The sequence below is a fragment of the Schistocerca nitens genome, chromosome 6 (assembly GCF_023898315.1).
Source record: "Schistocerca nitens isolate TAMUIC-IGC-003100 chromosome 6, iqSchNite1.1, whole genome shotgun sequence".
NCBI classification, from domain to species: domain Eukaryota; kingdom Metazoa; phylum Arthropoda; class Insecta; order Orthoptera; family Acrididae; genus Schistocerca; species Schistocerca nitens.
This window is the reverse complement of record NC_064619.1, coordinates 373,444,763-373,460,963: the sequence shown is the minus strand read 5'-3', so window position 1 is coordinate 373,460,963 and position 16,201 is coordinate 373,444,763. Positions and strand designations below refer to the sequence as shown.

Sequence of the window (16,201 nt, the reverse complement as noted above, 5' to 3'; positions counted from 1 at the left end):
TTAAAGGGGACACAGTCAAAGGCCTTACTCAAATCACATAGCTCAAGAGAGACCATATTGTTAATTTCAAATGCAGTTCATATTTGATTAATAGTTTAAAGGACTGCAGAAGTGGTATCCTTTCTTTGTTGAAAACCACACTCTATATTACAAAGAAGGTCACACTTTTCTAAGTGGTTACTCAGCTGTATGTAAAAAATTCTTTCAAATATATTAGAGAAGATAGTAAAAAAAGACAGAGGTCTGTAGTTATCAGGGAGATGCTTTTCCACATTTTTGTACATTTGTATATACATATAACTTTTGAAACTCTGAGCTAGTCAGGAAAAGCTCCAAATTCTAGGCTTTTATTCAAAATTCTAGGCATTTATTCACAACAAAAGTAAGCACTTCGCAAATACAGTGTATTGTCCATTTTACTGTGTACTTAGATAGTCACTAGCAGTCCACACTTTTTGAGTTTGCAAATTTTGAGACGGCGTTTCCTTTATCTGGGGGTGTGACAAGATCCCACTAGTAGGATTCAAGCCCTCTAGGAAGCTGATCATCAAGTATATCATTTGCTGGTGTGTTTGAACGGCTGATTTTTTTATCTTAATTTGTTTACTGCAGTAGTACAGTATCTACTGAGCTCTTTTGGTGAAAAGGGGGGGGGGGTCCTGAATTTTGGTCGAAGTGAATTCTTGTGTTATAATATCTCAAGCAGCCTTGCATTTTTTTTCCCAATTCCCCTTTGAGATACGATGCTAATGCTTCTTTACCTACTGAGAGATAACTAATTAATAAATAAATCAAACTATACTCACACTGAATGGAACAAAATACATTTGACAACCATTAGTTCACACATTATCCACTCTCAGGTCTTTCCAATGCACTTTCAATTATTGTAGCTAGTTAATGGAGCCTATCTCATTACTGTCTCCCTCCACATATTAGAATATTCTTGATCAGCTCAAATTTGGGTGATATAATAAACTAAAATTTCTTTAGCTCGAAGACATAGATTGTGTAAGATAACACACTGTGTTTCCGTCAGACAAAGGATTATTTTGCGTGCTACCTATAAGGAAGATTTCAGTTTCTGCATGGGAAAGGGCTGGTTAATATAAACAGCAATCTCGCTGCAATGCAAAGGTAGGACATCTGTCCCAGATTGAAGAGACATATTTTGTAAAAGAAAACTTGGCTAAGTGGCAGTACAGCCCCACAGCACAAATAAGGTTTACAAATATGAGAAGTGAGAAAGACAAAGAGTGGTACACTCCACTAATGAACATGCCCACTCACTCTTAGTTAGAAGTTAGTCTGTTCCTATTAAGGTCATCCTCCATGTGGAAGTTGCAGGCCTTTGGTCAAAGGGCAGTCAGGTGAGTGAAGGACAGATTCATAATGTGTACAAAATGAAGTTACATCACACTGTGAGTACTGACTGCATTTGAGAGAGTGGTCTGAAAATTTTGAGACAATTTTTACTTTAGCACACATTTTGCGGTGGCTGTTTCATTGGTGTAATATTCATTGCGGGCTACAATAAGGAAACACGCTTAGCATTATTCACAGAACACCGGCACTATCATTTTACGACAGAATGCAATACCTGGAAACGAAGTCACCACTTGGAGCAGGTCCCAGCATTGCTATTTTCTAGGATAGTGTGGTCAAAGCACGTAGCATGTGGTAGGAAACAGAGAGAGAGAGAGAGAGAGAGAGAGAGAGAGAGAGAGAGAGAGAGAGAGAGACCTACTTAGACACATTGAGTTTATTCTCGGCCTCTCTTTACAGAGAAAGCAGACAATTCTTGCATATTTGTTTCTTGTAAACATATGCATGGTGGTTTCTGCTGTGTTACAAATTCCAGCTCCTCCGTGTAGGTCTTGACTCCACTGTGATGGTAGAGTCAAATTAATGATAATGCAGCTTTTTATTCTTCCTTGTTTCTGTCCAGCAAAGTGAGGTGGAATGTTTTGGTTTCCTCTGAATTTTACCTACAACTTCTACTTTGTTTGTAGAACTTTTTTCTCAAAAAAGTACACTACTTGCTTGTTCTCTCGGTTGAAATAGCATGCATAATTTTATATATTAACTTAGCAGTTCAGAGTGATCTATCAAGTGGTATGCTCCATTAGCTATCAGCCTAGGCAGCAGAGGGCACTTGAGGTTTATTCTCCAATGGATAAATCCTCCTCCATATTCTTGAATGGCACTGGCAAGCTTAATATATTAAATGCTTGCTTGCTTTGTTTTAGATAACCTACTCATTTTTCTGGTAATATTTCTCATTTCAGTAATCTCCTGTTCTTCTCTTTCTCCCTGAAGGTCTTTAATATTTATGACTTACCTACATCACCCTTACTACCTACATCACCCTTACTACAGTTAACTGTGACAATACATTGTAATTTCAACTGGTATGTGCCCCAAGCTATGATCTTTGGTTTGTTTACCTTCTCGCTCTTGAAGATTCTCCTGCTGACTTTGCATTCTTTTCAGCCTCCTGATACATTTTGAGTCTTTCTTCCAGAGTTGTAACCAATGGATTTCCTTCATTTCTTTTAGGTAGCGCTACTGGTGTACTTGGCGGCTTCTCAGCTTCCATCACAGTATCCTCTTCAGCCAAGGTGCCAAGTTCATGCTATAAGAAGGAGACTGTTAAGAATAAACAGATTTACACAAAAAAAAAAGTTCAAATGTGTGTGAAATCTTATGGGACTTCACTTCTAAGGTCATCAGTCCCTAAGCTTACACACTACTTAACCTAAATTATCCTAAGGACACACACACACACACACACACACACACACACACACACACACACACACACATGCCCGAGGGAGGACTCAAACCTCCGCCGGGACCAGCCGCACGGTCCATGACTGCAGCGCCTTAGACCGCTCGGCTAAGCTTTACACAAATCACTGTCTTTTGCACATCATATATAAAATACTTTCCATATATGCCTAGAAAACCAAAAAAGTAGAAAAGTAAAAACTCTCTTAAAAATTCAGAATCACAAGAATTCAGTATTATCGATGGCTAAATAGACATAACTTATTAGTTTTCTAGCAAGGTAGTGAAGTTAATCGCAATATAACATCCAGCAACATACTCAAATCAAAAAGAAATTGCCTTTAACACGACTACTGATGTGGCCTCCTTAAAATAGGAAGTACAGTGCAACTTTACGTGTAGAGGTCTGTTTTCTATTACAGCACTAGCAAAGTGACTAGTTTCTGTAACACCACTACCAAATTTATTAGTGCAATGTACATGAATGCTCATTTATTGCAACACACACAAACCATAACATCTGGTTCACGTTGAACACTAATATGGATCTGTCCAAGCTGAGACTACGTTCAATACACACTACAGCCACTTTTCAGAAGTAAGGGCCACACAGAGAGAAGTAAAGTCAGTTGCCAATGTCAGTGAGTGATAGTGGTTGCAGTGGCTGCTATCCTCGTGAACTGTTTACTGTAGACTGCTGATTCCAGACTGGCAGCTGCTCCCTTCAAACTGCTGCTAGCACTAACTCTACACAAAACACACCCAGACTGGATACTAACAGCCACTAACTCGCTTGGGCACAAGTTAAATAGCTACGCAGATTGATACTGGGAACTGATTGGCTCTGACCATTGTGCGAATGCACACATACCGCTTGTTGGCTTACCAGCTGGAGTGGTACCACCCCTCCACCTAATTGGTGCATGTGATGAAGCCGAGTCTGCACACCACCATACTGGAAAGATGGACTACCTGGCAAGGGCATTGGCGTGAAACACAACACAACTACCATTATATTTGATGTACTCCTGGAATGGGGTCTATGATCTTACATGTGTGTGTTTATGCCAGGAAGTTTTACCACCAATAGATATTACACCATTAAACCAAGCCCTGTGCCTCAGCATTTACAATACTGGTATCAGTTGCTTGCTACATTTTACTTTGGCTGGACAAAAATGATACTCAACATTGCTGAGGTGCTCAAATAAGATTACCTAGAGTCAAAGAAGCAGATATTCCCCGTGACAAAAGGAGTGAACACGTATTATTGTGCTGCAAGTGGATGCATCAGCTAAATAGTAACTACAGATTCATGTATTCATGTGCAGGAGCAAATCTTACAAAGATTTGCAAAATAACTGAAGAGAAGCAACAGAATACGGTCCCATATTGTGTTACAGTGGCACTGGGCCTACTCCTCAGGCAACCAGATGAAATCTCTTTAGCCTTTTTCTATTAAAAAAAACACACTTCGTTAATTTTTTGTCCTTGGGTCGATTTTATCAACTGTGTGGCTCTACAAATGGTTCTTTAACAACATTCCCAGTGTCACGAAGTCTTCACAAAGGAGGTTTGATAGAAAGCAGATATAAGGGTGACCAATATGTGTATGGGTGTAGGATGGAGTGACAGGTTCTCCCACTGGGTGCCCTTGCTACACATCTGAGTGTGCCTCTTAGGTTTGCTTTTTTGTTCATTCATTCACTCGTCCGTTAGGCTTGCTTTCATAAAAACTGTTTCATGAGTTCAGCCATTTTGCAGTTGTAGACCTTAGACAAAAATGTCTGACCAGCAAGTTTGTCAAAAATCATTATACGCAGATTATTCCAAGAAGCCAAGAACTAATCAAGCCACTGAAAGGCAGCTCCACTGCCATGACTAAAAAGAAGCAGGTGAAGACAAAATTAAAACTGTGTAGATTTGTTGTTATGACATGAAGGGAAATGTATACCATGAATTTGTTTCCCTAGGTACAATGTAAACCAAAACTACGACCTAACAAAGAGGTAGGAAGGATAGTCAATGGTTACCTTCAAAAGGTGCAATTCCTTGCCAATAAAAACACATATTTGTAACAATCATTCTAGTTTTATGAGCTATATGTCCCTTCTTCATCAAGAGAAGATGGGGTTGGAAAGTATGGGGGTGGGTGGATGAGGCAGGTTGTCACTCAGGCTCTATACTGAGAAAGATCTGCCTGTTGTGGGGACAAGGGAGGAACTGATGGAGAAGGTGTCAGAAAGAGCAGAAAGTCTCTCCTCATTCTCACTTCAGGTAGGTCCATCTCAACTTAGGATTATTTCCAACCTTCTCTGGTCAATTTCTCTTTCTCCCTGAAGGAAGAACCCTCAACTGATTACACTTTGTTTCATCTTCAGAAAGCATAAATTCTAGACATGAAACACCTTCCTATCATGGTCACTTACTAACACAGAAACCAAAATTAAGACATTGGCAGGGCCACTGAGAGCCAGGACTGGGCCTGGGTCAGGATGTACGATCAGGCTGAATCTCCAAATATAGGAATCCAATTTTATTGTTATTTTAAAGAAGGCTTGACAGGATTTAAACGTAGCACAATTCTGGGAATATTGGAAATATACAAAACAATATACACTCCTGGAAATGGAAAAAAGAACACATTGACACCGGTGTGTCAGACCCACCATACTTGCTCCGGACACTGCGAGAGGGCTGTACAAGCAATGATCACACGCACGGCACAGCGGACACACCAGGAACCGCGGTGTTGGCCGTCGAATGGCGCTAGCTGCGCAGCATTTGTGCACCGCCGCCGTCAGTGTCAGCCAGTTTGCCGTGGCATACGGAGCTCCATCGCAGTCTTTAACACTGGTAGCATGCCGCGACAGCGTGGACGTGAACCGTATGTGCAGTTGACGGACTTTGAGCGAGGGCGTATAGCGGGCATGCGGGAGGCCGGGTGGACGTACCGCCGAATTGCTCAACACGTGGGGCGTGAGGTCTCCACAGTACATCGATGTTGTCGCCAGTGGTCGGCGGAAGATGCACGTGCCCGTCGACCTGGGACCGGACCGCAGCGACGCACGGATGCACGCCAAGACCGTAGGATCCTACGCAGTGCCGTAGGGGACCGCACCGCCACTTCCCAGCAAATTAGGGACACTGTTGCTCCTGGGGTATCGGCGAGGACCATTCGCAACCGTCTCCATGAAGCTGGGCTACGGTCCCGCACACCGTTAGGACGTCTTCCGCTCACGCCCCAACATCGTGCAGCCCGCCTTCAGTGGTGTCGCGACAGGCGTGAATGGAGGGACGAATGGAGACGTGTCGTCTTCAGCGATGAGAGTCGCTTCTGCCTTGGTGCCAATGATGGTCGTATGCGTGTTTGGCGCCGTGCAGGTGAGCGCCACAATCAGGACTGCATACGACCGAGGCACACAGGGCCAACACCCGGCATCATGGTGTGGGGAGCGATCTCCTACACTGGCCGTACACCACTGGTGATCGTCGAGGGGACACTGAATAGTGCACGGTACATCCAAACCGTCATCAAACCCATCGTTCTACCATTCCTAGACCGGCAAGGGAACTTGCTGTTCCAACAGGACAATGCACGTCCGCATGTATCCCGTGCCACCCAACGTGCTCTAGAAGGTGTACGTCAACTACCCTGGCCAGCAAGATCTCCGGATCTGTCCCCCATTGAGCATGTTTGGGACTGGATGAAGCGTCGTCTCACGCGGTCTGCACGTCCAGCACGAACGCTGGTCCAACTGAGGCGCCAGGTGGAAATGGCATGGCAAGCCGTTCCACAGGACTACATCCAGCATCTCTACGATCGTCTCCATGGGAGAATAGCAGCCTGCATTGCTGCGAAAGGTGGATATACACTGTACTAGTGCCGACATTGTGCATGCTCTGTTGCCTGTGTCTATGTGCCTGTGGTTCTGTCAGTGTGATCATGTGATGTATCTGACCCCAGGAATGTGTCAATAAAGTTTCCCCTTCCTGGGACAATGAATTCACGGTGTTCTTATTTCAATTTCCAGGAGTGTATATAATTTGTTATTAAACACCAAACATACATACCCAAACGTAATGTGTACAATGGTATACATGTTGCACGAGTTACTGCTAATGGAATTCGAGCATACAAACAATTATTCATGGCATACTGAGTTGAATCAGAGAGTGCGACAGTATACATGTGTATCATCGGGCACCACTTTCGGTTGCATGTTGGGTGCAGTGTTACCCTGTACTACATTCAAGGAAATTATACAGACTGTGACACGTCACCACATTGCATTTAGAAAGCAGAGGCCCCCGAAGAAATAGTGTGAGTTATTCTGACACAGTGTAAAAGATTTACATACAGGTGTATAAGAGTAACTGTTCCTACTTTTCTCATGTCATAGAGGACATGAATATAAACATTACTTACCAATAATACAGTGTCTGCAAATTTCCTGTACAACAGTTAGTGCCATAATGTAGATTTTTTATGCTTTTGTTTCAGCTGCTATTTTCCCGTGGAAACAATGAACGACTGATGTCAATCTGTTATTGTACATCACAGAATATCTTCTATGAAATTTTTCACTTATTTTCACATATCAAAATTCATAACTTTGTTTTTCTATGAAAACGCAGAAAGACTGGCTTCCTAGTTACAGAACTGACACTGAAAATTAAATTTCCTGCCTATGGTACGTAATTGTTTTTCTGAGCACATTTTCTGCATCCACATTTATGATTTCTACACACATTTCCAATCAGACTTAGAACGCGCTGTGGCAGGAAGAACTGTATTTGCAATTTCTTTATATTTAAATACACTTACGGAAAAAAATCACAACACAAAAAAATTAACAAAGAGTAATTAAATTTTGGGTGTCTATGTAAAGTGTTGTACAGGTTCCAGTGCCGGATATCAATTTGTAGGATGGAGTTCAATGCCTGTTGCACTTGATTGGTCAATACAGAGACGGTTAAAGCTGTTCGTGGATGGACTGCAGTTGTCATCTGATGATGTTCCATATGTGGTCAACTGAAGACAGATCTGATGATCAAGTATGCCAAGACAACAAGTCAACACATGGGTTACAACAGCAGCATGTGAGCGAGCATTATCTTGCTGGAAATCACCTGCTGGAATGCTGTTCATAAATGGCAGCACAACAGAACGAATCACCCAACTGGCAGGTTGCATGGGATACTCACAAGAGTGCACCTACTGTCATACAAAATTGCACGCCAGACTGTAACTCCAGGCATACTTCCAATGTGTCTAGCATGCAGACAGGTTGGTTGCTGGCCCACAACTAGCCTCCTCCTAACCAAAACACGGTCATCGCTGGCACCAAGGCAGAACCATATTTCATCAGAAAACACAACAGACCACCATCCCGCCCTCCAATGAGCTCACACTTCCGACACCACTGAAGTCAGAAATGGTGGTGGGTTGGGGTCAGTGGGATGCTTGCTACAGGGCTTCTGGGCTCAGAGCTGTCCTTGAAGTAACTGATTTGTAACAATTCATTGTGTCACTGTGGTGCCAACTACTGTTCAGATTGCTGTTGTAGATGCAGCATGATGCACCAAAGCCGAACGCCAAATGCGATGCTCTTCCCTCTCAGAAGTGCCATATGGCTGTCCAGAGCCAGGACTCCTTTTGACCGTACACTCTTGTGACCACTGCTGCCAGCCATCATGTACAGTGGCTACATTTGTGCCAAGTCTTTCTGCAATATCGCAAAAGGAACATCCAGTTTCTTGTAGCCCTATTAGATGACCTCATTCAAATTCCGTTATGTGTTGTTAATGGCCTCTTTGTTACCTTAAAGGCATTATTGAGTGAGATCAACTCACCGTGTCCAATCACAAAGGTAACTAACACTCACAACCATTACAGCACGTATTTAAAGCAAGCCTGGTTTGCATCCTCACAGTGGCATTACTAACCCCACTCTTATGTGACTGGTGGGAAATTTTAATAGACATCATCTTCCAATTGCAGAATCACACTTACCAACTTTTGTGCATATCACACAACTCCTTCTTGGTGTTGCAATTTTTCTTCTGTCTGCATATAATAATTTCATACTAGGAAAACAGTTTATCTTGTACTTGTGTGATGTGCCATTGCGAAGATCGTGCTCTAAATTCCACACTCATTTTGCAATGAAGTCCTTCCAGCACTTTTATTAGAATATACAGTTCACTTTTATTAGAATATACAGTTTCCTTCATCCAAATACAAGTTCAAAACGACACGTTACTGGACATTGCTTTATTAAGAAAAATGTCAAAATCATTTGGAATGTAGAGAAACAACAATTGTCAAAATCTATGTCTTGAATATCCCACCATGGCTTGGAAAGAATATACCAACCAGATGAATCGTGAGTGAGCATGCTAAGGTTAAATAAAAGTGTATCAAGAAAGTACCAGAGCGATGATGCTTTCATGGAACACGAGACTGAAAGAACAGTGATAAATATTGGTTTGAAAAGTAGTGATGAAGGCAGTTATCAGGAACCAAGACCAGCACAGCTCAGGAACTGGATGACAGCTCAACCAAGACCTCCATGACAAAAGAGAAAACTGATACAACTGATGAACTTACAAGTTTGACTTCAAATACTATTCTATAATGAATTATTGTAATACACATGTACACACCATTTAATTTTATTTTTTGGATTTGTTTAATTTACTTTAATTTCACTTTAAAACAAAAGGCTATGTATTATACTGCTTTGTACATTGACAAAATGTCTGTTGCCAGAAATGCAGTAATATGGAATGTTCTGTCCCCACTCATTCCCTGGTCTGCCCACACATTACAATGCACTCGCATGTAAACCACAGTAAGTTGTGCAATGGGTAGCATACTATGAAGTATTTGCCTATAATATTGTCACCAATGGCTCTTTGCGGGCATTTGATTCAACAAATATCTGAATCACAACATTAAAGTCTAGCTGCCTTGCCAACAAATACTCAGTTGCCCAGGTCCCCAAATCCGTGAGACATCATTGATGCATAGTTGATCTGACACAGTTTTTACATGAGCCAGAGTGCTGAATGATCCTTCTGCTTCAGCTACACCCATGGAAGAGTTTAAAAAGATACGCATAGCTATACGTACATTTGGAAATCTTATTCATGTGGTCTAATTGTTTCATATCAAGTGTACAGAGTTGGAAATACGAATAGTTTTCAAATATTTAATTTCTTCTTCTAAATTTGTCGTGGTGGCAACATTATGGCATACATTGAATAAATAACTTGCATGCCTCGGTGACCTGATCTTTGTGTATTTCTATGAGTGCTACAAGGAATCCATGAAATTTCAGTTACATGATAAACCAACCAAATCTAAAGGCTGCAAATTCAACTAAATACCTAGGAATCACCAGAGAATGTGGGGAAAGTGAGCCAAAGACAGTGTTCTATTGGCAGAACACTTAGAAAATGCAATGGATCTCAGGGTGTATACGCGGACAAGGAAAAAAATTCCTGGATTTCCTGGTTAAAAATACACTTTCTCCCAGGTGAAAACACACTTTTTCCATGTTAAGTGAGTGTATTTTCCCTTACGAATCCTTTGAATGGTTATGGTTTTATACACGGGCGTAGTATTTCACGGCACTTTAGAAAACAAAACTCAGGGAAAAAGACATGTTTTGGAAATATATTTCATGTGCAGCAACATGTACACTGCGTATTTTTGTATTATGAAAATATACATTGGAACTCCACCAAACACCGCATGTTACTTTCCAAATCATTGAAATCGAGATTGCAAAGTGCTTTTGTAAGCCAGTCATAGCTCATGTCACGTGATCTCGCCAGCCGATGACAGGAGATATTCAGAGCATAGGACACGTGATGTAGTCAGCCAACAGCAACATCACTGATAAGTAGCACGAACACACTAACAGGGAAAGTTGATAGTTTTAATTAATGTACATAGTGTTGCTACATGAAAAGCAAAGTGTTCACATATAATATTGGTCTCTAAGGTTAATAAGCTGCAAGAGAAGCTAAGCTTTCACATATTATGTTGGTCTTTTTTGCACATGTTACACTTTAAGATATATCACACGAATGTGCCAGAAATTTTTTTTAATAATGACATAAATGTCTGATCTTCAGGGTTTGAAATCCTTCTAAATGGTTCGTCATCAAGGAGTTGATTTTTAAAATAGGCCTTTCTAATATTGCAGCAATTTTGTAACACACACCAAATAAACGAGACTGTTTTGTCACAAATGGCCATTTTTATAATACGATGGAATATAATTCACGAAGTACAGTAGAGCGTCGATTATCCAAACGTCGGTAAACCGAACGACCGCTTAACCGAACTGTGTACTCGCTCGCACCTGTTACTCTCCCACCCTACCGTACATCATCCCCCTCACTCCCAAACCAAGTTGCCCACAGTAGTAGCCGCACTGGGCCAACGCTGGCGGAACATTGCTTCTAATGCGGCCTTCACAAGGCGCTGCTGACCGGCCAAGCTGCCAGTCGCTGTGTTTCAACAATCAGCACACTTCTGTCGGCGTGGCACTGGCAGTAGAAGTAGCGCAGTATCAAAGCTGTTCACAGCAACAGCTGTGCCAGCTTCGAGTCGAGGCATGCCGCTCCGTGCAGTTTGAATGATTAAGCGCCCCTGAGAAGAGCTTCTCACGGTGCAGTCACCTTCTGTTCTCTGTTACGACCACTTGTGTGCTGCTGCGTGAAGAAGTGAACTTGACGATAGAAAATGCTTAAACGTAAACGTGTTGTCTTTTCTATGAGGGACAAGTGCGAGATGATTAAAAGGTTAGAAGAAGGTGAATCTGCAACCACTTTATCCAATGAGTACAAGGTGGGGAAGTCGACAGTTACGGATATAAAAAAAAACAAAAGACGAGCATAGCAAATTTTATAGCTATGCTTGATTCTACTGATGGATCAACAAGCCCTAAAACTATGAAGCTCGCCACTAACACAGATCTAGATGATGCTGTTTACAAGTGGTTTACACAAAAGAGATCGGAAGGAGAACCTATCTCAGGTCCCATTCTGTGTGAGAAGGCAATGCAGTTCAACGAAAAACTTTGAGGGCCTTCGAACTTTAAAGCGAGCACGGGCTGGTTAAAACGCTTCAAGTCAAGACACGGCATTCGTGTTTAATAAACTGTGCCACATACTATATATTCCTACTGAAGTTGCCTTTCTATGTTACTTTGTAATACTAAAAGATGTGCCTGTTTTTATGAATAAATTTACTGTACAGTACTTCTTTTTGGCAAATAAACATGTACAGTTCGATTATCCGAACAAACCAGTTTTCCAAACACCCATGTCCCCCAATTACTTCGGATAATCGACGCTCTACTGTACCAATATCAAATGCCTATTAGGCCTACTACAAGCAAAAAGCTTTATGCTAGGAAATAGTTTCACATTTCATTCATATGCACCAGTTTCTCAAGCATGAGATCGAAAAGTAATATTACGAAATTTTTATATAAATTTGGAATCGCCTTATTCTTCCATAATTTGTGTGATGTCCCCGTTTCTTCTCCTTCCTCGTTCTAACAAACAATCTTGTCATCATCAATTCTGTAGCGATTCCTGCCATTTTCAAAATTTCTTTGTCGATTAACCACACTAACCCATCCAGAATTCACAGGTTTAGTTATCCCACTATTATTTTCCGGTTAGGCATTATTACGTGTTCGTAGAACACGTTTTCCACGTTACTTCCAGAGTAGAACTTAAGCGGCTGCTAGACAGGGACTGTACAACTGGTCCTTACTAGTGTAGCGATCTGGCCAAAAATTTTCTGTCAAAATTTCACTTTCTTGGATACATCTTTCTCACCTGTAATTCCTGTCAGTTGTTTATTTCCATTCTGGTAGTCTGAATCTATGGATTTCGCTAGTAATTATAACAACGCTGATCATTCGCAAACCCAATCAACCACATAACCAGACAGCGATTGGCAATCATCCGTTCAGCTTTACTCCGCTCAGCTCGTATAGCCCCGTCCCCTTTTGTCTGCGGAAAGTTTATTTCTAGATGCGACAAGGTTTCTCCTGACACAGACATCACGTACACTATGCACGAATTAAAAAATCAACTTATGATTCCTTCAGAAATCAAATTAAAATGTGTTAAAAATCAACAGGGAAACATTTCAAACTCATATGAATAATCGATAGGCAAACGTGCACTGGATGCTAGGTGCTTTGTGAAACAAGTTTTTTTTCCTCAAGAATATGAATTTGGCACCCACTTTGCTGCGACTGCTTGCACAGCCAACAGCCACATTCCTGTAGCCAAAAGCAGGAGAATCTACTACTCAAACACGACTCAACTGCGCATGTGCATGAGCATGAGCATGAGCCCGCTCATAACTGCTAAAATGAATCTAATGTAAACAGTTGTGACTTCATGCTCGTCGGAGGCAATTTGTTGTTTCCTAAAGGCTTTGACAAATTTTGCTGTTAGCAGACGCTTGCATGAGCACTGTTTGTTGTTGTTGATGGCACATTTCCTTTGCAATTTAAGTTATTTTCATTTTTTTCTCTTGTTTATGTTCTATTGTTGAAGTATTATTCTGCAGAAAAGGGATACAGTAATGTACTTTGTTAGAGTATTGGTTCTTACCAGTCAAAATTACAAAAATTCAACTGAAAAACTAAAACAATGAAAAATTCCCGGAATTCTAAAAAATTCCCGGGGTTTTCCTGGTTTTCTCCTGGATGAAAAAATTCCCGGGTTTTTCCCAGATCTCCCAGTTGTCCCAGGTCGTATACTACAGAGACTGCCTACACTACGTTTGTTCATCCTCTTTTGGAGTACTGCTGCACAGCGTGGGATTCTTACCAAATAGGGTTAACGGAGTACATCGAGGGAGCTCACAGAAGAGCACATCCTTTGTATTAGCAAGAAACAGGGGAGAGTGTGTCATGAACGTGATAGAGGATTTGGGATGGGCATCATTAAAACAAAGGAATTTCTCCTGGCAGCGCAATCTCCTCACGAAATTTCAGCCAGCAACTTTCTCCTCCGAATGCTAAAATGTCTTGATGGCGCCGACCTACGTAGGGAAAAATGATCTTGTTAAGGAGTGGAATAACAGAGAATTATTGCGAAAATGGTTCGATGAACCCTCTGCCAGACACTTAAGTGTAATATGCAAAGTATCCATGTAGTAGTAGTAGTAGTAGTAGTAGTAGTAGTAGTTGTTGTTGTGGTGGTCTTCAGTCCTGAGACTGGTTTGATGCTGCTCTCCATGCTACTCTATCCTGTGCAAGCTTCTTCATCTCCCAGTACCTACTGCAGCCCACATCCTTCTGAATCTGCTTAGTGTATTCATCTCTTGGTCTCCCTCTACGATTTTTACCCTCCACACTGCCCTCCAGCACTAAATTGGTGATCCCCTCTATGTAGCAGAACATGTCCTACCAACCGATCCCTTCTTCTAGTCAAGTTGTGCCACATACTCCTCTTCTCCCCAATCCTATTCAGTACCTCGTCATTAGTTATGTGATCTACCCATCTAATCTTCAGCATTCTTCTGTAGGACCACATTTCGAAGCTTCTATTCTCTTCTTGTCCTAACTATTTATCGTCCATGTTTCACTTCCATACATGGCTACACTCCATACAAATACTTTCAGAAACAACTTCCTGACACTTAAATCTATACTCGATGTTAACAAATTTCTCTTCTTCAGAAACGCTTTCCTTGCCATTGCCAGTCTACATTTTATATCCTCTCTACTTCGACCATCATCAGTTATTTTGCTCCCCAAATAGCAAAACTCCTTTACTACTTAAGTGTCTCATTTCCTAATCTAATTCCCTCAGCATCACCCGACTTAATTCGACTACATTCCATTATCCTCGTTTTGGTTTTGTTGATGTTCATCTTATGCCCTCCTTTCAAGACACTGTCCATTCCGTTCAACTGTTCTTCCAAGTCCTTTGCTGTCTCTGACAGAATTACAATGTCATCGACGAACCTCAAAGTTTTTATTTCTTCTCCATGGATTTTAATACCTACTCCAAACTTTTCTTTTGTTTCCTTTACTGCTTGCTCAATATACAGATTGAATAACATCGGGGAGAGGCTACAACCCTGTCTCACTCCCTTCCCAACCACTGCTTCCCTTTCATACCCCTCGACTCTTACGACTGCCATCTGCTTTCTGTACAAATAGTAAATAGCCTTTCGCTCCCTGTATTTTACCCCTGCCACCTTCAGAATTTGAAAGAGAGTATTCCAATCAACATTGTCCGAAGCTTTCTCTAAGTCTACAAATGCTAGAAACGTAGGTTTGCCTTTCCTTAATCTTTCTTCTAAGATAAGTTGTAGGGTCAGTATTGCCTCACGTGTTCCAACATTTCTACAGAATCCAAACCGATCTTTCCCGAGGTCGGCTTCTATCAGTTTTTCCATTTGTCTGTAAAGAATTCGCGTTAGTATTTTGCAGCTGTGACTTATTAAACTGATAGTTCAGTAATTTTCATATCTGTCAACACCTGCTTTCTTTGGGATTGGAATTATTATACCCTTCTTGAAGTCTGAGGGTATTTCACCTGTCTCGTACATCTTGCTCACCAGGTGGTAGAGTTTTGTCAGGACTGGCTCTCCCAATGCTGTCAGTAGTTCTAATGGAATGTTGTCTACTCCCGGGGCCTTGTTTCGACTTAGGTCTTTCAGTGCTCTGTCAAACTCTTCACGCAGTATCATATCTTCCATTTCATCTTCATCTACATCCTCTTCCATTTCCATAATATTGTCCTTGAGAACATCGCCCTTGTATAGAACCTCTATACACTCCTTCCACCTTTCTGCTTTCACTTCTTTGCTTAGAACTGGGTTTCCATCAAAGCTCTTGATAAACATGCAAATGGTTCTCTTTTCTCCAAAGGTCACTTCAATTTTCCTGTAGGCAGTATCTATCTTACCACTAGTGAGATAAGCCTCTACATCCTTACATTTGTCCTCTAGCCATCCCTGCTTAGCCATTTTGCAATTCCTGTCGATATCATTTTTGAGACGTTTGTATTCCTTTTTGCCTGCTTCATTCACTGCATTTTTGTATTTTCTCTTTTCATCAATTAAATTCAATACTTATTATGTTACCCAAGGGTTTCTACTACCCCTCGTCTTTTTACCTATTTGATCCTCTGCTGCTTTCACTATTTCATCCCTCAAAGCTACCCATTCTTCTTCTACTGTATTTCTTTCCCCCATTCCTGTCAATTGTTCCCTTATGCTCTCCCTGAAACTCTGTACAACCTCTGGTTCTTTGTTTATCCAGGTCCCATCTCCTTAAATTCCCACCTTTTTGCAGTTTCTTCAGTTTTAATCTACAGTTCATAACCAACCGATTGTGGTCAGAGTCCACAT

The 16,201-nt window shown here is 41.4% G+C and overlaps 1 protein-coding gene across 2 annotated transcripts in view; it reads right to left on the bottom strand.

The window, feature by feature from the left end:
• LOC126263642 (coiled-coil and C2 domain-containing protein 1-like) overlaps nt 1-16,201 on the bottom strand; it is a 130,624-nt gene that overhangs the window by 94,163 nt on the left and 20,260 nt on the right. For both annotated transcript variants that reach the window (XM_049960734.1, XM_049960735.1), the window contains exon 4: nt 2,448-2,635. In XM_049960734.1, coding sequence (XP_049816691.1) covers nt 2,448-2,635 — 188 coding nt within the window. The remainder of the gene's footprint in view (nt 1-2,447; nt 2,636-16,201) is intronic.